The sequence below is a fragment of the Carcharodon carcharias genome, chromosome 2, assembly GCF_017639515.1.
Source record: "Carcharodon carcharias isolate sCarCar2 chromosome 2, sCarCar2.pri, whole genome shotgun sequence".
Lineage (NCBI taxonomy): Eukaryota > Metazoa > Chordata > Chondrichthyes > Lamniformes > Lamnidae > Carcharodon > Carcharodon carcharias.
Genome location: NC_054468.1, coordinates 150,884,869 through 150,910,877, shown reverse-complemented (window position 1 = coordinate 150,910,877; position 26,009 = coordinate 150,884,869). Strand labels below are relative to the sequence as shown.

Below are 26,009 nucleotides of genomic sequence, written 5' to 3'. Positions count from 1 at the left end.
GTTAAAGTGGGCTCGAAGCATTAACTCTGTTTTTCTCTCTCTCTCTACAGAAGCTGCCAGACCTGCTGGGTTTTTCCAACACTTTCTGTTCTTGCCACAGCTGTCATCCCATTCAAAGGATGGTGCTTGCGGCAATGCAGCACCTCCCCAGCACCACCAGCTGAGCACATGTGAAGTCCTAACTGGGGTTTGACTCCATGTACTTCCAATTCAGAGGCAGGGATACTACAAATTGAGCCAGTCTGGCACAAAAAAAATCTTCTTTCAAGCTGCACGTCAAAGCCTAAAATATTTAGGCCCCATCTGTTAGGGATTGCACAATCCCTGATATTATTTAATGCTAATGGAAAGGTTTTAAATAGGTCAGCCTTTGCTAAACCCTATAGCCATGGTATAACTGCTAACCATTAGCAATGTTCCATTTGTAGATCTTGGTCATCATCTAAAAACAGATATCATCTTGTCTAAAAGTAGTAAATTTTCCAGCAATGTTGCAAAAGGATGACGGCACACAACTGGATCTTTGAAGCTTACCCTTTGCACTGACAAAAACTGATTACTCTCTCGTAGAACAAGAGAAGTAAAGTACTACATGCACTGACCCACTTCAGACTGCATTAGGGAGGCTCATCTTCAATGCAGGAGTTCTCAATTACCTCCTTGTTCTTCCTACCAAAATGTATCACTTCATACTTCTCTGCATTAAACATCATCTGCCACGAGACTGCTCATTCCACCATGCTTTTGAAATCTGTCACTAACCTCACAATCCGCAACACTTAGATGATTTGTGTCCTGCACATCAGAGGCTAGGCCATTAGTAGATATCAAGAGAGCAGTGGTCCTGGTACTGACCTCTGAGGAACCGTGCTATGTGCCATCCACCATTCTGAAAAACAACCATTCATCAATACTCTTTTTTTCCCTGTCACTCAGGCAACTTTGTGTATGCTGCCCCTGTCCCTTTTGTTCTATAGGCTTTAACTTTGCTGACAAGCTTGTGTGGCACTTTATCAAATGCCTTTTGAAAGTCCATGTACATCTGTTACATTACCTTCATCTACCCTCTCTGTTACCTCATCAGAAAACTCAATGAAGTGAGTTAAGCATGTTTAGCCCTGAGCAAATCCATGCTAGCTTTCATTAATTAACCCAGGTTTGTTCAAGTGACTGCTAATTTTATCCTGGATTATCATTTCTAATTGCTATCCCACCACAGAGGATAAACTGGCCCGTTGTTGCTGAGTTTATCCTTACACCCTTGTTCAAACAAAAGGATGTATCATTTGCAATTCTCCAGTGCTCTGGTACCACTTCTGTATCAAAGGAAGATTGGACGATTCTGGCCAGTGCGTCTGCAATTTCCACTCTTACCCCTCTCAGTATTCACGGATGCATCTGATCGGTCCTGGTGACTTATAAACTTTAGTACAGCCTGCCTTTCTATTGCCTACTCTTCATCAATTTTTAGCCCACCCAGTATTTCAACTACTTCTTTCACTACGACTGTGGCAGCAGCATCTTCCTTGGCATAGATGGATGTAAGGTACTCATTTAGTACCTCAGCCATGCCCCCCACCTTTTTTTTTAATCCATTCATGGGATGTGGGCATTGCTGGCTAGTCCAGCATTTATTGCCCACCCCTAATTGCCCTTGAGAAGGTGGTGGTGAGCTGCCTTCTTGAACTGCAGCAGTCCATGGTATCCCCGTGCATAAATCCAGTTTTTGGTCCCTAATCGGCCCCACTTTTTTTTTAACCGTCTTTTTGCTATTTATTTGCCTATAGAAGACTTGAAGCATAGCATAGTAGGTGTATATCACCCATATGTGGGATGTTGATAGCACATGGTCAGCCAATTGACCACTGACTTCAATAATCTATAAAGGCACCCAGGGTCTTGATGTTATCTTAAATTGTTTCTGTCCATTACAGGAAGACAATGGAGTGAAATTGGTTGATCCTCTTGGAGAAATGCTTGCACCTACTTGGGAAGCATATGCCACACAGTTAGCAAATGCAGAAGAACAGGATCTGAAATCTGTCTTAATCAATATTCTCGACAATGAGTCTATGAACCTGCAGGAGATGGCTCGGGTTGTTCTTGGCAGAGATACACGGTATGTATTGTGATTTTGAAATTTATATATATAGCTGGATTCAAAAGGGAATCATTTATTTCTCATTTTTTGGAGTTGGGAAGAACATCCTGTTCAATAAATTGGTAAATCCATTGTTTTCAGTTTTGTTTGTTGCATGTATATAAAACGTACCTGTTATTTTATTTTAATATACAGAATTATTAAAAGGTATTAAGCTAGGGGACTGGCAGTTAGTTGTCAGCTTCTTGTTTCTTCTATAGTGGTATTTGCTCATCATCTTAAATTCCAAAAGTTAGTACTTGAATACTTAATTCATGATATCCAATTTCAGCACTGAAATAAGGAATTCATCAAATTCAGATTGACCTGAACCAGGTACTCACATATGTACCACAATCTTTTGAAATACTGGCTAAACAAACATTTGGTGAGATGAAACATTGTGTGAATAATATGATAGTTAAGTGAACATGCAAAGCAGCCATGATGACCAGTCTTAATTCAATTGCATAATAATACCAAATAAAGAATATACCATGCTCGCCAATTATCTGTGTTTACTTTACCTGGTTGAAACAAGATGACTTCTAACCAATGTTACCTCTATTTTTTTTGTACTGGGTAGATTGCAAACTCCTCTGAGCACTCCATTTTGTTCATAGGCCACATTTCAAAAGTCACAATTTTCACGAAGTAAAGTTGGTTTATTTCCAAGCACAGCACATTCCAAATTGCTGCAATGTGGTTGTGCAAGCGAACATTACTGCACTTGTCCCATTCTCTCCTTGAAGGGTGCTGTTTCGAATGCACTTCTCCCTTTACTGTCACACTCGCACATCCCTATTCACCTCTGACTGGCCCTGTTCTCCTCCTCATGCATTCCTGACCTGGATTGTAGACTTGCCCTTCCTGACACTGGAGTCATACTGGGGAGAATAGATGAAATGTGAAAGTAGTGGGGAGGATACAGTTTGAAGGCCTGGACTTGCATCATAAACAACCTTTAAAAATCCATTCATCTTGCCATACAGTGAAATGAAAACCTCATCTGGTCTCATCTATTATCCATTAACCTAGACTGCTTCAATGAACCTGGGGTTTCCAGGCTGGTGTATGAGGCTCAGTTAATGATAAAGGTAGGTGTTCATTGACCATTCTGCATAATATCTATGATCAATAACCTAATCTACGTCATAAGCCCCCTTGTCAGAAAGAATTGGGTGCCCTTTGAGGTTGAATCCATTGGTCAACGTCGGATAAACAAAGTCTGGGTTGGCCATGATGGACTGTGTCCACTGGGTTTGTGATCTTTAATAGCTATGGGCTTTCCTAGGCCATTTTGGCTTGAGGTTGAGTCTTGATCCATTTGAGAGCTGCTGAATGGGGAGCCCTGCCGAGTTGTGCTCTAGTCCAGAGCTGGCAACCAGACCGAACCTGATCACTTTTATCCAGCTCATCTGCCCCGTCACTGGCTACCAGGGAATTCTCCTGAGTCTCTTTCCCCTTGCACGACCCTTGACCAACGGTTCTGGAGCGCGATCCACCTTTTGAAACTCAGTCTCTCCTGGACTCCAGGCCTTGACCGTCACCTTGCCTTCCACCTTTCTCGCTGTGTACTGTTCACTTACATACCATCCCCTTCCCACACTCTCACTGGTCCTTCATTCACAGATTCCATCTTTCCATGCTCACTGCTCCTCCATCGCAGTTGGACATTTCCCCATGCTCTCCCTAGCTGTTTGAGCTTTTGCAGTTGGGGTTTTATGCTCAGCTTCGCTCGAGCTTGGTATTTTGAGTGGCATTTTGAAATGTATTTCAATGTGCAGTACATTGCCAATTGCTGTAGTATCCATGCGTCTTGGAGGGATCATGGCTTCTGACTATCCTCTGGCATTCCTAAGCTTTTTTCATTAGCAAGAGCCCTTGCAGCTATCCCATTAACTAACACAAATGCCTATGCACTGTTCCTGTTTCATAGACACTCTGTGTTCCTGTCTCTCTCCTACCTCTGTTCACAGACAGATGGGGATCAAAGGACTTTGAAGCACATATATAAGGTGTCCTTTTGACTACCTAGTCAGGTTAATGTTTAATCTTTGTGGAAAGTAAGTTATATTTTTGGCCCTTTGGCCTAAGTGCCTCAAAAATCCAGCATTCAAAGTAACATTTTTTTCAAATCCTCTCTTGAAAGGGATCAAAAAATCCTGAAGCCTGACTTGGGCTCTCTTCTTTCTGCTCACTCGGAATTTACTTTTGTCAGTTCTCCCTTGATTCACAATATATGGCTGAAATTAAGCATTTTCATGGGGGATATTCATAGAGAAAAGTTGAGTGAGTGGGCAAAGATCTGGCAGGAGGGGTATAATATAGGAAACTGTGAAGTTGTTCACTTTAACCAGAAGAATAAAAAAGCAGAGTATTACTTAAACGGAGAACAACTGCAGAATTCTGAGGTGCAGAGGAATCTAGGTGTTCTCATGCATGAGCCACAAGAAGTTAGTATGTAGGTACAGCTTCTAATCAAGAAGGCTAATGGAATGCTATCCTTTATTATGAGAGGAATTAGACATAAAAATAAGGATGTTATGCTTCATTTATACAGAGCAATTGGTGAGACTGCATCTCAAATACTGTGTGCAGTTTTGGTCTCCTTAAAAAAGGAAGGATATAACTGCATTGGGGTTGGTTCAAAGGAGGTTTACTAGATTGATATGTAGAATGAGCGAGTTGTCTTATGAGGATAGGTTGGATAGGCTGGGCTTGTTTCCACTTGAGTTTAGAAGAGTGAGGAGTGACTTGATTGAAGTATAAAAGATTCTGAATGGATCAAAACAGATCAGCCATGATCTTATCGAAAGGCGGATAAGGCTCGAAGGGCAAATGGCTTACTTCTGCTATTTCATATGTTGGTATGAAATTGCTGCTGTGAACTTGCATATTTTCAATTTGTGGTGCATTGGTGCATGTTGTACCACTATATCACTTATGAACCAAATAAAAATGTATTCATCTCTATCTTGGCAGGAGTGTAGGAACCAGGAAGTAATAGCAGAGAGGAATACCAAGTTGCACAGAATACTGGGAGAGATAGATAGCACTAGAGTAAGAAATAGAACTATTAGGTGGGTTCAGAGGAAGGGAGAAAGTAATGAAGTCTAAGTCAGGGTTACTGTGCATGTATGTGAATGCATGTAGTGGGGTAAATAAGATTGGTGAGTTACTGACAAATCTGTGATTGCAATGTGGTGAAGTGATGTGGCTTTCACAGAGACCTGGCAGGACTGGGTATTAAATATTCCTAGATACAATGTGCTTAGGAAAGAGAGGTGGCAGTATTAAGGAGAACATTGCAGTGCTGGAGAGTGAGGATGTCCCAGAGGGGTCAAGGGCAGTATCAGTTTGGCTCGAACTAAGGAATAGAAACGCTCAACGTGTCTAAAGGCCACCAACTGTGAGAAGGATGTACAGGAACAAATTTGCAATGGAATTACACAGACCTACAAGAATTTTAGAGTAGTTATAATGGGGGACTGTAATTATCCAAGTATAGACTTGGGATTGTAGTATTGTAAAGGGCAAGAGGGGCAAGAGTTTATGGAGTATGTTCAGGAAAATTTTCTATCACAGTATGTTTCCAGTCCAATGAGAAAGGAGGCACTGCTGGACCTGATTCTTGGGAATGAGGCTGGCCAAGTGGATCAAGTGTCAATAGAACATTTCGGGACTGTATCATAAGGTTATGGAACCTTATGGATAAGGACTGGCTATGGAAAAGGACAAAGAACAAACCAGAGTAAGAATTAACTGGGGGAAAGCCAGCTTTCATTGGGGTAAGAATAGATCTGGGTCAGATACATTGGAATCAAAGAGTGACAGGAAAAATAATAATTGAACAATGGGCTCCCTTCAAAGAAGAGAGACACAGTCAAGGTATATTCCCACGAAGGGGAAAAGTAGGACAAACAAATCCAAGGCTCCCTTATGATTAAAGAGATAGGGGTTAAGACAAAGAGGAAAAAGTGTGCTCATGATAGATGTCAGGTAGATAATATAACTGAGAACCAGGCTGAATATGGAAGGTTGAGAGCAGAAGTGAAAAAACAAATAAGGGAAGCAAAGAGATAGTATGAAAAAAACTGGCAGTCAACATAAAAGGGAATCCCAAAGTCTTCTGTCAGCATTTAATAGTAAAAGGGTGGTAACTGGAGGTGTGGGGCTGATTCAGAACCGAAAAGGGGATTTACGCATGGAGGCAGAGGGCATAGCTGAGATATTATGAATACTCTGTCTTTACCATGGAAGACAATGCTACACAAGTCATGGTGAAAGGGGAAGTGTATCAGACACTTGAAGGATTTAAAATTGATGGAGGAGGATCGTATAGCCTGTCTGCACTTAAAGTTGATAAGGCTCCAGGACCAAATGAGAAACATCCAAGACTACTGAGGGAAGTGAGAATAGAAATTGCAGAGGAATCAGCTATTATTTTCACGTCTACTTTAAACTCGAGGGTGGTGCCAGAGGAGTGGAGAATTGCAAATGTTACCTCCTTGTTCAAAAAGTGTGTAAAGATAAGCCCAGCAACAACAGACCAGTCAGTTTAACTTTGAGGTGAGGAAGCTCAAGAAACAATACTTTTGGACAAAATTAATAGTCACATGGACAAATTGGGTTGATTAAGGAAAGCCAGCATGAATAGGGAAAGTCGTGTTTGACGAACTTGGAGATTTTTGAGGAGGCTAAAGAGAGGTTTGTTGAGTGTAATGCTGTTGATATGGTGTACAGGCATTTGATACAGTACCGCATAACAGACTTGAGTAAAGGTCATGGAATAAAAGGGACAGTAGGAATATAGATACAAAATTGGCTGAGTGACAGGTAACAGAGTAGTGGTTAATGGATGTTTTTTGGACTGGAGGAAAGTTTGTTGTGGAGTTCCCCATAAGACATAGGAGCAGAAGTAGGCCTTTCAGCCCAACAAGTCTGCTCCGCCATTCAACTAAATCAAGGCTGATCTGATAATCCTCAACTCCACTTTCCTGCCTTTTCCCCATAACCCTTGATTCCCTTACTGATTAAAAATCTGTCTGTCTCAGCCTTGAATATACTTAAGACCCAGCGTCTACAACCCTCTGCAGTAAAGAATTCCACAGAGTGACTATCCTCTGAGAGAAGAAATTCCTTCTCATCTCTGTTTTAAATGGGCGCCGCCTTACTCTGAGATTATAACCTCTGGTCCTAGACTCTCACACAAGGGGAGACAACCTCTCTAAACTCCAACCGCCCTCTCTAAACTCCAACCGCCCTCTCTAAACTCCAACCAGTACAGGCGCAACCAACTCAACCTCTCCTCATAAGAAAATCCCTCCCTCCCTGGGATCAATCTAGTGAACCTTCACTGGACTGCCTCCAATGCCAGTATATCTTTCCTTGGATAAGGGGACCAAAACTGATCACAGTATTCTAGGTGTGGTCCAACTGGTGGCTTGTATAGTTTTAGCAAGACTTCCCTATTTTTATACTCCATTCCCTTTGAAATAAAGGCCAACATTCTATTTGCTTATTACCTGCTGAACCTGTATGCTAGCTTTTTCGGATTCATGCACAAGGACCCCCAAATCCCTCTGTGCTGCAGCTTTCTTCAGTCTTTCTCCATTTAAATAACATTAAGCTCCTCGATTCTTCTTGCCAAAGTGCATAACCTCACCCTCACACTGTATTCCAAATTGAAGGAGGTGCAAGTGAAGCTCTAGTGGGCCCCAGTTATGCCTGTCCATTTATGGGGTATGTGGAACATTCCTTGTTCCAGTCCTACTCAGACCCTCTCCCATAACTCTTTATTTCGGTGCCGCTTCATACTCTTGTCTGAACCTGGAAAAATTTATCAATTTTGCTTCCAATTTCCACCCCTCCACCACCTTCACATGATCCACCTCTGACACTTCCCTTCCCTTCCTTGACCTCTCTGTCTCAATTTCTGGTGATAGACTGTTCTCCGATATTCACTACAAACCCACCAACTCCCTCATCTACCTCAACCACAGCTCCTCGCATCCTGCTTCCTGTAAGGACTCCATCCCATTCTCTCAGTTCCTTCGCCTCTGTCGCATCTGTTCTGATGATGCCACTTTCCAAAACGGCACTTTTGATATGTCTTCCTTCTTCCTTGACTGAGGTTTCCCACACACTGTGGTTGACAGGGCCTTCAGCCCTGTCTGACCCATCTCCCGCGCATTTGCCCTCATGCCTTCCTCTCCCTCCCACAACCATGATAGAATCCCCCTTGTCTTCACTTTTCACCTCACTCGCCTCTGCATTCAAAGGATCATCCTCTGCCATTTCCGCCAACTCCAGCATGATGCCACCACCAAACACTTTCCCTTCACCCCCCCCACCACTGTCGGCATTCCATAGGGACCATTCCCTCTGGGTCCACTGATCCATCACCCCCAGCACCTCATCCCCCTCCCACAGCACCTTCCCATGCAATTCCCATGCCCCTTTACCTCCTCCCACCTCATCATCCAAGGGCCCAAACATTCCTTTCAGGTAAAGCAGAGCTTCACTTGCACCTTCTTCAGTTTGTTCTACTGCATTCGCCGCTCCCCATGCAGTCTCCTCTACTTTGGAGAGACCAAATGCAGACTGGGTGACTGCTTTAGGGAACACCTTCGGTCTGTCCGCAGTCAAGCCCCAGACCTTCCTGTTGCTTGTCATTTCAACACCCCATCCTGCTCTCATGCCTGCATGTCCATCCTTGGCCTGCTGCAATGTTCCAGCGAAGCTCAACGCAAATTGGAGGAACAGCACCTCATCTTCCGATTAGGCACTTTACAGCATTCTGGACTTAACATCGAGTTCAACATCTTCAGACCATGAACTCTCCTCTATCCTCACCCGCTTTTTCATCCCCTTTTTTCAATATTGATTTTCATTTTTATTTTTGATCCATTTACTTTTATTTATTTTCATTTTTATTCATCATTTTATCCCCACCTTGTATCCTATTTTCAATTTTTTCCCCCACCACTGTCCTCTCCCCACACCCAGCCCCACAAGGGCCATCTGTCACTTGTTCATGTTTTTCTTTCTAGAGTGTTTACCCTTGTCTTGCTATTATCGCATTCTGCTTCCTGACCTTAATGCCACCATCAGCACCTCCTCTAGCCAGTACCTCTATCATTAACACCCCTTTGTCCTTTTGTCCATGACATCTCTGGCCTCCATTGCCTCCACCTATCACTGGCTTCTATCCAGCTTCACCTGCCCCCCCCCCCCCCCCCCCCCCAAACCCCAAGTATACATTTCATCACATCTTTACTTCTCTTTAGCTCTGAAGAAGAGTCATACGGTCTCAAAACATTAACTGTTTTTTTTCTCTCCACAGATGCTGTTAGACCTGCTGAGTTTTTCCAACATCTTCTGTTTTTGTTTCTTCCAAGGTAACAACTGCTCTTGTCAGTGCAAGATTTTACGTGGTGTAACTGTAAATTTACCTTCCTCGATGTTACTGTTCCCACCATGAAAACCTTCAAACAACTTTTATACTACCTGTCATCATAATTTACCCTTTAAGACCTGATATCACTCTAGTGAATCTGTACTGTATCCCTTCCCAGTCTAATATATCTTTCCTGAGGCTCAATGCTAAAAACTGAACTTTGTATTCCAGAAAGGGCCAGATCAAAGTTCTGTACAACTGAAGCATCACTTCCTGATGGTGATACAGTGCTTTACTTACTGGGTAACACAGTAAACATGGATTTAATCTTCATACCGACAGAGCAAACCAAATTTCTTACGGTAACTTGGAGGGCGAGCTCATGGAATGCATTCAAGATAATTTTCCAAATCAATATGCAGAGGAACAAACCAGTGAAAAGGCTTATTTCGTGCTAATATTATGCAATGAAAAAGGTTTAATTACAGCCTTTTAGTAAAGGAACCTCTAAGGAAGAGTAACAATTGAATGGCTACTTCATAGAAGAAGGCCACTTAGTCTGTTGAGCCTATGCTGGCTCTCTGCAAATGCAGCCTAGCTGGTCCCACTTTCCCCCACCCTTTCCTTGCAGCCCTGCATTTTTTTTACCTCTTCACATACTTGCCTAATTCCATTTTAAAAGCATCAATTGAATCTGCCACCACCACTATCACCCTTTCAAAAATAGTGCATTTTGAGTCCTAATGACTCAAAAGAACATAAGAAATTGGAGCAGGAGAAGACCCTGATCTATTTGGCTCTTTGAGCCTGTTCCACCATTTAACAAGGTCATGGCTGATCTACCTCATCTCCACTTTCCTACGCTATTGCCATATCCCTTAATTTCCTTACTACCCAAAAAATTATCTACCCCTGTATTGAATATACTGAGCATCCATGGCTTCCTATCATCTCCAAAGATTCACAGCTATTTGAGTGAAGAAATTTGTCCTCATCTCTGTCCTAATTGCCCAGCCCTTTATCCTGAGACTGTGACCCAGTGTTTGAGGTTCTCCAATCAGAGAAATGTTTCTCAGTATCTACCTGGCCAAGCCCCTTAAGAATTATATGTTTCAATTAGATTACCCTTCATTCTCCTAAACTCCAGGGAATATGGGCCTTGTCTACTCAATCTTTCCTCAAAGGACAATCCCCTCATCCCAGGAACCATTCTAGTGAACCTCCAGTGCATGCTTTTGAGGGCAGGGGTTTGCAAGCTGCAGTTCTGGAACCACATGTGGCTTATTAAGGACTCAGTGTGTGGCACCTGACCTTGAGAAACTGACCCCATTTCGATGGTAATTAAATGGCTTGTTTTGTTTTGTTAAACTTTTATTTACATTGTACCTGTGGGAAAGTATCATTCAATTAACAACTTTTTGTAGAAAATCTTTAAAATGTTGTTGAAATATGTCTGTATTTTTCATTATTATTGGCATTTAAGTAACAGCGTTGTTGCTGTTAAGATATTGAGTTTTTGACTAAATTTTTATTAAGGCTGCCAATCTCTGTTCTCGGACAAGTATGTCCTTCCTTCAGTAAGGAGAACAAAACTATGCACTCACTGCTTAGAACATTTTTTTTCCTTCGTGTTGCCATAAGATCTTTGGCAGCCACCTTAACTCTGTCTGGCCTGGTTCTCGACCCTTCTCTCCATCTCCTCGGTCTATACACCTCATGATTTTGAGCAAATTTAGCACATTTCCCCTCACCCATCTCTGCTCTCAGGAGTGCTGAACTTCCTCATCCTTGGAATCACTGTAGTAATCTCGTCTGCACTCCCTCCAAGGCCTTCATAGCCTTCCTGAATTGAAGTGTCTAGAATTGGATGTGATACTTAGTTGTGGTCGGAGCAGTGGTTTATAAGGATTCATCACAACTTTCTTGCTTTTGTACTGTATAAAGCTCAGGATCCCATATGCTTTTTTAAACTGATTTCTCAGCCTGACCTGCCACTTGCACACACATAGCCCCAGGTCTCCCTATTCTTGCACCCTCTTTAGAACTGTATTCTTTAGTTTATATTGCCTGCCCTTGTTCTTCATACCAAAATGTATTACTTTGCACTTCTTTGTCTTAAATTTCATCTGCCTATTTCACCAGACTGTCTATGCCCTCCTGAAGTATATCAGACATCCTTCTCACTATTCACTGCATTTCCAATCTGCAGATAAGCATTGATTTTAGTATCAACCCTTGGGGAATCACCACTACATACCCTCCTCCAATCCAAATAACCATTCATCATTGCTCTCTCTTTCTAGTCCTTTGGTCAATGTCATATCCATGCTGCTACTCCATGCTGCTATTCCATGGGCTTCAGCTTTGCTGACAAGCCTATTATATAACACTATCAAACACATTTTGGAAGTCCACTCACACCACATAACCCCATTGCTATCATTACCCCTCTTGACATTGCCCCAAAAACTCATTCAAGTTAAATATGATTTACCATTATCAAATCTGTTCCAGCTTTCCTTATTTAATACACACTGGTCCAATTTTGTCCCAGGTTATTGTTTCTAAAAGCTTTCTGACCATTAAGGTTAAACTGGGTGGTCTGTTATTGCTGGGTTTATCCTTGTAAACTTTTGAAAAAGGGTGTAACGTTTGCAATTCTCCAGTGCTTTAGAACCACCCATGTAAGAAAGATGGGATATTTGGCCAGTACTTCTGCAATTTCCACCTTACTTTCCTCAACAACCTTGGATGCATCCCATCCAGTCCTGGTGACTTATCAACTTTACGTACAGCCAGCCTTTCTGATACCTGATCTTTATCAATTTCTAGCCCGTCAATTAACTCAACTACCTCCTCTTTCACGGTTTAAAAAAAACAGATGCAAAGTACTCGTCTAGATCTCATCTCTGTCCTCTGCCTCCATGCATGGGTCCCAAATTGGCCCCACTCCTCCTCTTTTACAGTTTATTCACCTATAGCTGTTGACTTTTTTGGATTTCCTTTTATGTTAGTTGTCTGTCTATTCTCATCCTCTCCTTTACCCTTACTCATTTCTCTTTCACTTCCCCTCTAATTTTGTTTATTCAGCCAGTTCTCGCTTGTATTATCAACATGACACCTGTAATATGTATACTTTTCTTACTCCAATTTTCTATTCCTTTCATCATCAGGGAGCTCTAGTTATGATTGCCTTATCTTTCTCCCTTGTGAGGATGTACCTAGACTGTACTCAAGTCATCACTTCTTTTGTAGCAGCCCATTGTTCAGTTAGTTTTGCTTGCCAATCTTTGATTCCAGTTTACCTTGGACAGATGTGTTCTCAACCCACTGAAATTGGCTCTCTTCCTTGTAAGTATTTCACTCTGGATTATTCTGTGTTCTTTTCCATAGCTAAATTTCATGGTACTATGATCGCTATACCCTAAATGTTCCCCCAATTGACATTTTCTCCATATGACTCTCCTCTTCTCAAAACCAAATCTAGTAATGCTTCCTTCCTCATTGGACCAGAACATAATGATGAAGGAAATTTTTCTGAACACACTTCAGAAATTTGGACCCTCTCTGCCCTTTATATAATCACATCCAAATCTGTATTTGGATAATTGAAGTCCCCCGTTATCACTACTTTATAGTTCTTGCAACTCTCTGTAATTTCCTGCAAATTTGCTCCTACATTTCCTCCCCACTTGGTAGTGGCCTATATAATACAGCCAGTAGTGCAATGGCACTGAGCCCATGGACTTCACAGGTTCTGTCAGGGCAGTGTGCTGTGAATGTGCCCCCTTCTCCTCAACATAAGGATGTGAGCTCATGCTCCCCCTGGCTGAGCCTGCGAGCACATGTGCTGCCACCACCCCCAGCTGAGTAAATGGGTGCGCCCCTGACTGAGTCTGAAAGCATAAGCACGTCCTCCCCAGCAACTGAGCCTGCAAGTGCATGCATCCTCCCAATGACTGAGCCTGCGAGTGTGTGCCCCCAACTGAGCTTACAAGTGCACGTGTGCTCAGCAACAACTCTGAGCATCTGTGCATAACGCTTCTCTCCCCCTGACTTGTGGATGACACAAAGATTGGCCGGGTGGTTAACAGATTGAGTGTCTTGGGCTACGGAAAGATATAGACGGGATGGTCAAATGGGCAGATAAGTGGCAGATGGAATTTAACCCTGAAAAGTGTGAGGTGTTACACTTTGGAAGGAGTAATTTGACAAGGAAGTATTCAATGAATGGCATGGCACAAAGAAGTCCTGAGAAACAAAGGGACCTTGGCGTGTGTGTCCATAGATCTTTGAAGGCAGAGGGGCATGTTAGTGGGGTGGTGAAAAAGGCATATGGGACACTTGCCTTTATCAATCGAGGCATAGATTACAAAAGTAGGGAGGTCATGTTGGAGTTGTATAGAACCTTGGTGAGGCGACAGCTGAAGTACTGTGTGCAGTTCTGGTCATGGTGAAGGATATGATTGCGCTGGATGGGGTGCAGTTGAGATTCACCAGAATATTGGGTGGGATAAAACATTTAAGTTATGAAGAGAGGTTGGATAGCCTTGGGTTGTTTTTGTTGGAGAAAGAAGACTGAGAGACATCCTGATCGAGGTGTACAAGTTTATGAGGGGCATGGACAGGGTGGATAGGGAGCAGCTGTTCCCCATAGTTGAAGGGTCAGTCACAAGGGGACATAAGTTCAAGATGAGGGGCAGGAGGTTTAGAGGGGATGTGAGGAAAAACCTTTTACCAGAGGGTGGTGACAGTCTGGAATGCACTGCCTGGGAGGTGGGTTGGCTCACATCCTTTAAAAAGTACCTGAATGAGCACTTGGCATGTCATAACATTCAAGGCTATGGGTCAGGTGCTGGTAAATGGGATTAGGTAGGTAGGTCAGATGTTTCTCATGTATTGTGGCAGTCGATGGGCCGAAGGGCTTCTTCTGCACTCTGTGATTCTGTGATTGAGCCTGCAGTGTAATGGCGCTTCTGTTGACCTCTGCTTGTGTAGTTCAGAACCTGTAATTTTGTGTTCTGTATGTCTTTTATCTTCAGGCCCAGTAGCCAAAAACTTGCCCAGGTTGTTGTTGATGGGGTGACTGCCTTAGGTGGAACTTACCAAGGTATGTGCAAAGTTAGGGTAACTGTTGTACCTTCAGAAAATGATATTGACATCTGTGTTTACTTGTGTCAAAACATGAATGTTTACAATTTCTTAAGTTCAGCATCCCAATGCACATATGTATACACTGGATAATGACTTAAAGATACAAATACTTCTGTACCGCATACATAATGTTGACACACAAAAGAGTGCAAATGATACACTGAGTGTCAGAATTTGATAATGGTATCCCAACCAGCTCTGGCTACTGTCATTTGAGATTCAGTATAAAATGTTCAGCCAATCACTCTGCTCTTTGCAAATGCTATTATCAACAGGTTTTAAAGTGTTTTCTTATTAGCAATTTGGATCACATTGTGCTGTCTCAATTTCACATGGCAGGGCCCTCTGATGTTGTTTTCTTGAAACTGCCAGAAAATGACAGGTGAACTCGAGAGGATGGCATTACTGAGCTGTTAATATTAAATTATATGATTCTGTTTATTGTAGACTATGGCCTTGTAAGCACCCCACAGCTGCATTATATGGTCTGCTGTTGGAATACCATGGAGCAATATGGGACTGCTACAGTTGAAGGATATTACCGGAAACTTTCTCAGGCTTTTCTTGCCCTGACTAAGCAGGTACTTTTATTATCTATAGGAAGAGTTAATGGTTTAGAGAAATAATGTCGAGGCTAAAAAGAATACCCTGTGTGAGATGTCAAATAAAAGCTGTACTAGACAGGCAGGATTATCCTTTAGGTAACAGCTACACCAGCGCCGTAAAGGTTTGCTCACTACAAATTGGTCATTGCTGAATCTGGTGCTGTTCCCAAGTAATTTTGTCCATGCTTTTCAGATTAATAGTGGTTTGTTTTGATTTGCAACAACGATGCTTCGCTTAAAAAAACATGATCTTTTTTGGCCAGATATAATCAACATTCATTAAATAGTGCTGCAAAGGCTTTGGGTAAAATAAAAGCAAAATGCTGGAAAAACTCAGCCATCTGTCAGCATCTATGGAGAGAGAAACAGAGTTAGGGTTTCAGGTCCAATTTGACTCTCGTTGGGCTTTGGTTACACTGTACTACCAATCTATGCCTGATGCAGAGCTATAAGATGCCTGTTCTAAGACCTGGTTGCTAATCATATTCTACTGGCAGGAACAAGCATTGTGTGCACATGTACGTTTTTAAAGTTTCCAGAATGTGAAAGAAAGCATTCACTTTCTCAATATTAAGAGACACTAAAGCAAGTTAATAAAGTGCTAGGAGATTTCAACAAAATGCTGTGGATGTGTGCTCCACTTGGTGTCTGAGGGACACTTAACCACTGTTGCAAAATCAGATGGGGGCTAAGACTCTGGACTTGAATAAAGTGACAATTTTTGTGGTGCTGTGAAGCAGAAACCACTTTGTGATGATGCAGAAGGTACAGTATCCTAAAGAAGAAATGCATAGAAATTTAAAGTTTGCATGAATCTTAACATAGTTGAATTGCTTTTCCAGAAACAATATGATTGTCTCCTAGGTAGCATCTGACCCTGTCTTGAGAATTTCTGGCGCAGTGTATAAATTTGGTACTTTGCATCTAGAATTATACAACACTGAATTAATTGTTAAACTTTTAAACAAGCTGTAGTTCAGGAGATTATACCTAGAAAAAGGTTTGAATAATAACCAATTATAGGTATACTGGCACGTGTATTCCACTTTGGTAATTCAGTATTTTATAGAAATGTAGAAAAGATACAATGCATTGCAAAAATATTAAACTGTATATCAGTTAAATTAAAGTCATTGTGTCATTGCCTCATTGTGCCCTTCATCTCTCCTCTTAATTTCAAGGTATTAGAGACTGGGTTGTGCTCACATAGCAACTAAAATCTGATTAAATGTCTGATATTTGCTTAGACACTTAGCTATTCCCTTCATTTCTGGGCTACTCTTTATTTTCTCTCCTTTATTTATATTGCCACATTCTTTCCTTCTGTTGACTATGATGGACACTAGTTCTGCAGATGGCACTTAGTTTTTGGTGCTGTGCTCAGTTGGACACTATTGATATGTAGGGCTTGATTGTGAGTATTATTCAACAGCAGAAGGACCACAACCAAGTTCATTCCATTTTTCACCTGATATAAAAGTGTGCAGGCTTCATACTTGCATTTGCACACATCTGGTACATGTCACTGGGTAGTGATCAGGAATTATTGACACTTTCTCCTTTTCAAGGTTGAAGTCACCAGGATCAATCCTGGGAGCTCAGCTGTTCACTGTCATTCTGCTGATCCATTGTACTAGCTTCTAGATAGGCCATTGTAAAATTGTGTTGTTAGCACATTTATCTTTTAATTATTGACCCAGAGAGTTCAACTTTGCAGCTTAGCCAAATGTTAACCAGGCCAGGTATTTCTTCCTGGCCTCTGAAATACTCTTCTCTAAACGTAACTTCCTCGAGTGTGAGATTGCATGGTAGTCTTAAGATTTGCCCAAAACGTTGGTTTATTAATTTCCAAAATCACCCTCCTTGAACATGTGATGTTAGTCTGTGATAGTTCGTTATTGTCTTTTTCCCTAAGATCACAAGGAGCATGGCTAATATTTACCTAAATTCTAATTCTAATTTCTCTTTTTGGGCTAGGGCTAACTGTTGAAAATTAAGAGGTCAAGTCTAGTTGTAAATTGGATAGCTATTGTAAAGCGCAATGATCTGGTTATGTCAGTCACTTAATACATTCAGCCAAACAAGCTCAGAATTAGAAGTCTACTTTTGTTGGCTCATAGCAGAAAAACCAGGTCAATAGGATAAATTTGCTAAGAGGAGGGAGAAACAATGCTCAGGTTGGCATTACTAAAATCACTGAACATAAACTTGCTATAAATTGGGTCTAGTATAATTCTGGATGTCATTATATTTACCACTGCAAATCGTAGCAGTATTAATACAACAAAAAACAGAGGGCCTTTTTTAGCTGTTATTGCTAAATTTTGCGATTTGGCAATGGTGAATCTCACAACAAAATCTTCTGAGACAAAACATCATGCATTGAAGATCAATTGATGTAGAAACATCGTAATAAGAGCAGGAGTAGGTCATTCGGCCCTTCAAGCCTGTTCCGCCATTCAATGTGAACATGGCTGTTCCTCTATCTCAACACCACATTCCTCCCTCCCTATACCCATTGATGCCTCTAGAGTCTAGAAATCTATTTCCTCCTTAAGTATATTCAGTGACTTGTCCTTCGCAACCCTCTGTGGTAGAGAATCCCACAGGTTTACCAAACTCTGAGTGAAGAAATTTCTCCTTATCTCAGCCCTAAATGACCTAACCTGTATCCTGAGACTGTGACTTTTCATTCTACAACCTCCCCAGCTAGATAGAGAGTTGGTTATTGATCCCCTCTCATTCTTCTAAACTCCAGTGAATACAGGCCTAGTTGACCCAATCTCTCCTCATACGACAATCCTGTCATCCCAGGAATCAGTCTGGTGAGCCTTTGATGCACTTCCTCTATGGCAAGTGTATCCTTTCTTAGGTAAGGAGACCAAAACAGCATACAGTACTCCAGGAGTGGCCTTACCAAGGCCTGTACAGCTGCAGCAAGACACCCTTGCTCCTATACTCAAGTCCTCTTGCAATGAAGGCTAATATACCATTTTCTGCCTTAACTGCTTGCTGCACCTGCATGCTTGCTTTCAGTGATTGGTGTACAAAGGCATCCAGGTCCCTTTGTACATCAACATTTCCCAACCTATCACCATTTAAATAATACTCTGCCATTCTGTTTTTTCCTACTGAAGTGGATAACTTCACGCTTATCCACATTATACTGCATCTGCCATGTATTTGTCCATTCACTCAACTTGTCTAAATCGCCTTGAAGCTTCTTAACATCCTGCTCACCACTCACGTTCCCACCAAGTTTAGTGTCATCAGCAAACTTGGAAATATTACATTTGGTTCCCTCATCCAAATCATTGATATATATTGTGAATTGCTCGGGCCCAAGCAGTACCCCACTAGTCATTGCCTGCCATTCTGAAAAAGACCCATTTATTCCAACTGTTTCCTGTCTGCTAACCAATTCTCAATCCTTGCCAATATATTACCCTCAATCCCATATGCTTTAATTTTGCACACTAACCTCTTAAGTGGGACTTTATCAAAAGCTTTTTGAAAATCCAAATACACCACATCCATTTGTTCTCCTTTATCTATCCTGTTTGTTACGTCTTCAAAAAAACCTCCTAGTAGGTTTGTCAAACGTGATTTCCCTTTCCTAAATCCATGTCTAATCCCATTGATATTTTCAAAGTGTCCTGCTATCATATCCTTTATTAGAGACTCTAATATTTTCTCTACTACTGATGTTAGGCTAAATGGTAATTCCTTGTTTTCTCCCCCCCATCTCCTTTTTGAAATTGTGGGGTTACATTAGCTACACTCCAATCTGCCAGGACTGTTGCAGAATCTACAGAATTTTGGAAGGTGACAACCAACACATCTACTATTTCCATGTCCACCTCCTTTAGTACCCTTGAATGTAGATTATCAGGCCCTGGAGATTTATCGGCTTTCAGCCCCATTAATTTCTCCAGCACTTTTTTTTTAGTAATACTAATTTCCTTCAATTCCTCATTCTCACTAAACCGTTGGCTCCCTAACATTTCAAGGCCATTTTAATTTGAAAGGTAATTAACTTTGGCTGCAATCAGATACTTGAGATGTCAGGATTGCTATTTAAAGTTACAATGAGTGGACTACTCTGAAGTAGTCAGTTGTTGACTGTGCTAGCTGATAACTTCCCTAAGATTGCTCCAATGGACAGGTGCAGCACCCTGAGTAGGTGAATTGGAGATAAATACCAGGTGGATCCAAACTAAGTCATGTGTGAGGTACTAATTTCTCTGGCTAGAATGATCAAGTATGTTATACTGTCTGAATGCTAGCTGCTAGCTCCATTTTTCTGCATGTGTTCATGCTTCAGTAACTTAATGAACTGTGATTGCTATGGACAAGCTTTGGAATTGTCCTTTTGGAGTCAATATTAAACTGGTATACAATAAATCAACAAAAATTTCAGGAATTGGATAAAAGGATCAAACAAAAATGAGTTGATGAGAAGGAAGAATGGTTGAACAAAAGATGTGAAGTAATAGAAAAATCCGAAAACACAGACTCTAGAACAATGCATAAAGACTTTAAGGAAATCATAGGAAAAGCTGGATGTGTATCTGGCAGATGCATCAAAGTTAAACTTAGGGAACTTATCATGGAAAGGGACCAAGTGTTTGCAAGATAGACTGAATACATAATAGATTTATTTGAGGACAACAGACGAGAAGAAAAGCCAACAATTAAAAAAAGCATGGATTGTCCAGAGATCATGAAAGAGGACGCAAGAACAGCATGACGAACATACGAAATAGCAGCAGAAGTAGGCCATTCAGCCCCACGAGCCTGCTTCGCCATTGAATAAGATCACGGATGATCTGTTTGTGTTTTGAATTTCGCATTCCCATCGACCCCCGATTAAGCTTAGATTCTTGTTAGGCAAAGGAATCAACCTACCTCTGCCTTAAAAATATTCAGTGACCCCTTAGGAGGCAGAGAGTTCCAAAGTTGCACAACTCTCTGAGAGAAAAAAAATCCCCTTATCTCTGTCCTAAAAGGGTAACCCCTAATTTTTAAACAATGCCCCCTTGTTCTGGACTCACCCACCTTCTCAATACCATTCAGGATCTTTTATACTTCAATCAAGTCACCTCTCAATCTTCTAAACTCCAGTGGAAACAAGCCCAGTCTGTCCAACTTTCCTCATTCCAGGTATCAATCTAGTAAACCTCCTCTGAACCACCTCCAATGCATTTGCATCCTTCCTTAAGTAAGGAGACCAAAGCTGCACACACTATTTGAGATGTAGTCTCACTAATGCCCTGTATAACAGAAGCATAACATCCTTACTTTTATGTACAATTCGTCTCGTCATAAAGGATAGTATTTCATTAGCCTTCTTAATTATTTGCTGTGCCTGCATACTAACTTTTTGTGGCTCATGCACTAGAACATCTAGATCCCTCTGCACCTCAGAATCTTGCAGACATTCTCTGCTAAGTAATACTCTGCTTTTTTATTCTTCCTGCCAAAGTGACCAGCTGCACGTTTCCCTACATTATATCCACCTGCCAGATTTTTACCCACTCATTCAACCTATCTATATCAGTCTGCAACCTCCTTATGTCCTCTTTACAACATATTTCCTACCTATCTTTGTGTCATCTGCAAATTTAACTACCATGCCTTCACTCCCATTAAATAAGATGAAAAACAATAAAGCCAAAGGCCCATGTGCAATAGCCACCGAACAAATTAAAAGTTTAAAAGACTTTGGAATAGACAAACTGACTCTCATCTTTATTGAAGTTTACAAAGAGTGAGAAATTCCAGAAGACTTTTAAGTAAATCAATATTTACTGCGCTCCCTAAAAAACCCAGAGCAATTAAATGTGAACTCCATCACACAATCAGCTTGACATTAAAGTACTGGTGATTAGGGTCAGGAGTAAGATAAAGTCAGAAATTTCAACTCTTCAATGTGATTTTGTAGAAGGTAGAGGAACAAGAATGCTATCTTTATGGAATGCATCCGATCAGAATGAGCCATAGAGATGAAAAAAATATGCATTTGTGTTTTATTTCCATTTATTCCTGAGATTGGGCATCGCTAGTTAGGCCGGCCTTTGTGCCCGAACCTAATTGCTCTTGGAAGATGGTTGTGTGCTGCCTTCCTGAACTGCTGCAGTGATGTAGGTACTCCCACAATGCTGTTAGGGAGGGATTCCAAGATTTTGACAGTGAAGGAATTGGCTGGTGAGTGGCTTTGAGGGGAACTTCTAGGTGGTGGTGTTCCCATGTGCCTGCTGCCCTTGCCCTTCTAGATGGTAGCGGTTGTGGGTTTGGAAGGTGCGGTCTACAGAAGTTGGGTGAATTCCTGCACTGCATCTGGTGGATGCTACAACTTCTGTCACTGTGTGTCATGGTGGAGGGAGTGAATGTTTGTGGATGGGGTGCCAATCAAGTGGGCTGCTTTTTCCTGGATGGTGTCAAACTTCTCGAGTATTGTTGGAGCTGCACTCATCCAGGCATGTGGAGAATATTCCATCACACTCCTGACTTGTGCCTTATAGATAGTGGACGGGCTTTGGGGAGTCAGGAGGTGATTTACCCGCTGCAGGATTCTTAGCCTCTGACCTGCTCTTGTAGCCACATATTTACATGTGTAGCCCAGTTCAGTTTCTGGTCAATGGTAACCCCCCCCGACCCCAGTTGTTGATAGTGGGGGATTCTGCAGTAGTAATGCTATTGAATGTCAAGGGGCGATGGCTAGATTCCCTCTTGTTGGAGATGGTCATTGCCTGGCACTTATGAGGCACGAATGTTACTTGCCACTTGTCAGCCCAAGCCTGAATATTGCCCAGGTCTTGCTGCATTTGGTCATGGACTGCTTCAGTATCTGAGGAGTTGCAAATAGTGCTGAACAATGTGCAATCATCAGCAAGCTTCCCCACTTCTGACCTTACGATGAAAGGAAGGTCATTGACGAAGCAGCTGAAGATGGTTGGGTCTAGAACACTACCTTGAGGAACTCCAGTGATGTCCTGGAACTGAGATGATTGACCTCAGACAACCACAACCATCTTAGACCACCAACTAGTGGGAAAATCTGCAGGGAAATTACAGAGAGGTGCAAACACTATAGAGCAGTTATAATTCCTTAATACCAGGTCCTGTATTGCCCCTTCTCTAGTTGGACTATCTACATATTGTCTCAGGAAGCCCTCTTGGATGCATCTTATAAATTCTGCACCATCCAAACCCCTAGCAAAGTCTGCCCACATAACTGTTCCTCAATCTCCCGCCGGCAATTAGGAGGCCTATAGTAAACCCCCAACATTGTGACTGCACCCTTCCTATTCCGGAGCTCTACCCATATTGTTTCCCTCAGTACTCCCTCCGAGGTGTCCTCCTGTCGTACTGCTGTGATATTCCCTTTAACCAGCAGTGCAACTCTCCTACCTCTTCTTCATCCCTCTCTACCCTGTCTGAAACATCTAAATCCTGGAACGTTATCTGCTAATCCTGTCCATCCTTCAACCAAATCTCTGTAATAGCAATAACATCATAGCCCCAAGTATTAATCCAAGCTCTAAGCTGATCTACCTTGCCTGTTATACTTCTCGCATTGAAACAAATGCATTTCAGACCCCCAGTCTCACTGTGTTCAGTAATTTCTCCCTGCCTGCCCTTCCTCTTAGTCCTACTGGTCATATTCACTGGTTCCCAGTCATTTATTTCACCTATATAGATTGGGATAGTGGTAGTGTAAAGGGCAGTGAGGAGCAAGAATCCCTAGAATGTGTTCAGGAGAATTTTCTACAGCATTATCTATCCAGTTCAACAAGAAAGGAGGCATTGCTAGACTTGGTTCTTGGAAATGAGGTGGGCCAAGTAGATCAAGTGTCAGTGAGAGCACATTTAGGAGATGGTGACCATTCTATCATAAGGTTTTGAATGACAGTGGAATAGGACAATGGGCAGCCCAGAGCAAAAATAATTAACTGGGGGAGAGCCAACTTCAACAGGGCAAGAACAGAACTGAGCCGGATAGACTGGAACCAAAGTTCGGTGGGAAAAACTAGCTGAACAATGAGCTTACCTTCAAAGACAAAATGGTTCAGGCAAGGTATATTCCCTCAATAGAGAAAGGTAGGGCCAACAAATCCAGAGCTCCCTCGATCAAAAAGGAGATTGAAATTAAGATAAAAAAGAACAAGTGTGCTTATGACAGTGTCAGATAGAAAATACAATTGAGGACCAAAGTCAATACAGAAGGTTCAGAGGAGAGGTGAAGTAAATAAGAGAAGCAGAGAAGGAATATAAGAAAAGACTGGCAACATAAAGGAGAATCCCAAAGTCTTCTATTGGCATATAACTAGTAGAAGTGTGGTAAAAGGAGTGGGGTCGATTCGGTACCAAAAGGGGGATTTACACATGCAGGTAGGGGATATGGCATTTTTCATCTGTCTTTACCAAGGAAGTACATGTTACCCAGCCATGTTGACAGAGGAGGAAACTTTGTCACTAGAAGGGTTCAAAATTGATAAGGAGAAGGTATTGAATGAACTGTTGGTACTTAAAGTTGACAAAGCACCGACATATTGAAGGAATTGAGAGTGTTAAGTGCAGGGGCACCGGCCATAATCTTTCAGTCTTTGCTGTACTCAGAGAAAGTGCTGGAGGACTGGAGGATTGAAAACATTATGCCCTTGTTCAAAAAAGGTTGTAAGGATAAGCCAAACAATTACAGACCAGTCGGTTTAATGCCAGTGGTGGGAAAGGTCCTAGAAACAAATATTCAGGATAAAATTAATAGTCATATGGAAAATTGTGGGTTGATTAGGAAGAGCCAGCATGGATTTCTTGAGGGAAAATCGTGTTTAACTAACTAGCAAGAGTTTTTTGAAGAGGTAACAGGGGGTTGATGAGGCTAACGATGTTGATGTGGTGTATGTGGACTTCCAAAAGGCATTTGATACAGTGCCGCACAATAGACTTGTGAGAAAAGTTATAGCTCATGGAATAAAAGGGACAGCAGCAACGCGGATACAAAATTGGCTGAGTAATAGGAAACAATGAGTAATGGTTAATGGATGTTTTTTGGGCTGGAGGAAGGTTTGTAATGGAGTTCTCCAGGGGTTGGTATTGGGACTCGTGCTTTTCCTGATATATATTATTGATCTAGATCTTGGTATGCAGGGGACAATTTCAAAGTTTGCAGATAATACAAAACTTGGAAGCATTGTAAACTGTGAGGAGGACAGTGTAGAACTTCCAAAGGACATAGATAAGTTGTAGTGGGCGGATAGGTGGCAGATGAAGTTTAATGCAGAGAAATGTGAGAACAAAGAAAATTACAGCACAGGAAGAGGCCCTTCGGCCCTCCAAGCCTGCGCCGATCATATTGCCTAACAAACTAAAACATTTTGCACTTCCAGGGTCCTTATCCCTCTATTCCCATCCTATTCAGGTATTTGTCAAGCTGCCTCTTAAACACCACCACCACCTCCTCTGGCAGTGAATTCCAGACACTCGCTACCCTCTGCATAAAAATCTTGCCCCACACATCTCCTCTAAAGTTTTCTCCTCTCACCTTAAATTTATGTCCGCTCGTAATTGACTCTTCCACCTTAGGGAAAAGCTTTTGACTATCTACTCTGTCCATGCCACTCATAATTTTGTAAACTTCTATCAAGTGGCCCCTCAATCTCCGTCGCTCTAGTGAGAACAATCCGAGTTTCTCCGACCTCTCCTCATAGCTAATAACCTCCAGACCAGGCAGCATCCTGGTAAACCTCCTCTGCACCCTCTCCAAAGCCTCCATATCCTTCTGGTAATGTGGCAACCAGAATTGCACGCAATATTCCAAGTGTGGCCTAACCAAGGTTTTATACAGCTGCAGCATGACTTCCCAGCTTTTATACTCAATGCCCCTGCTGATGAAGGCAAGCATGCCATATGCCTTCCTGACTACCTTATCCATCTGTATTGCCAGTTTCAGTGACCTGTGGACCTGTACAACCAGATCTCTCTGCCCGTCGATGCACTTAAGGGTTCTGCCATTTACTGTATAATTCCTACCTCACATTTGTCCAGATTAAACTCCATCTGCCATTTCTCCACCCAAGTCTCCAACCGATCTATATCCCATTGTATCCTTTGACAATCTTCTTCACTATCTGCAACTCCTCCAACCTTAGTGTCGTCTGCAAACTTAAGTCTGATGCTGATGGGAAAGACTGATGTAAAAGGGAGAGAGGTAGACAAAAAATGATCTTTTTAAAAAGCATCGCAAGCTTGATGAATGCAGCACCAACGAAGATGCTCCACGCCTGTAGAGCAAGATTAGCATGGAGGTCTATGGTCACCAACACCCTCTTAGGGCGTGGTACCTGAAGAGAGAGAGATATATAATAATTTTTAACTTGGGTTGAAATTTTGTATTTTTGGAATCATATGGCTAAGATTTAATCTGCAATTTGTTGCAGGACGGGAGTTAAAATCGGCAAAATTGACGATGTGTCTGGAAACCGGCTTAAACCCATCAAATTCTGCATTTGACTGGAGTGTGCTAAGCTATTTATGAACAACCTCCCGGGAGAGGGAGGTTATTGGTTTCTACGTGCTAATTCCATACCATAGCTGTCGACCTTTGAAATCTCCAACAAGCTTCCCAAAAATGGGGGTCAACTTGTACGGCGAATATAAAATGTGAACTGCTGGCATGGGTGATTGCCATTTTCAAATGTGGGAA

At 41.9% G+C, this 26,009-nt stretch overlaps 1 protein-coding gene across 8 annotated transcripts in view; it reads left to right on the top strand.

Moving 5' to 3' along the window:
• Positions 1–26,009, top strand: part of pgm3 (phosphoglucomutase 3) — a 75,865-nt gene that overhangs the window by 17,560 nt on the left and 32,296 nt on the right. For 7 of the 8 annotated variants that reach the window (XR_005942397.1, XR_005942392.1, XR_005942394.1 and 4 more), the window contains 3 exons: positions 1,935–2,119; positions 14,585–14,652; positions 15,144–15,277. Coding sequence is in view for 1 of the 8 variants with exons in the window: in XM_041182877.1 (XP_041038811.1) it covers positions 1,935–2,119; positions 14,585–14,652; positions 15,144–15,277 (387 nt within the window). In the remaining 7 variants the exon portion in view is untranslated. The remainder of the gene's footprint in view (positions 1–1,934; positions 2,120–14,584; positions 14,653–15,143; positions 15,278–26,009) is intronic. The other variant, XR_005942398.1, reaches the window with a different exon arrangement.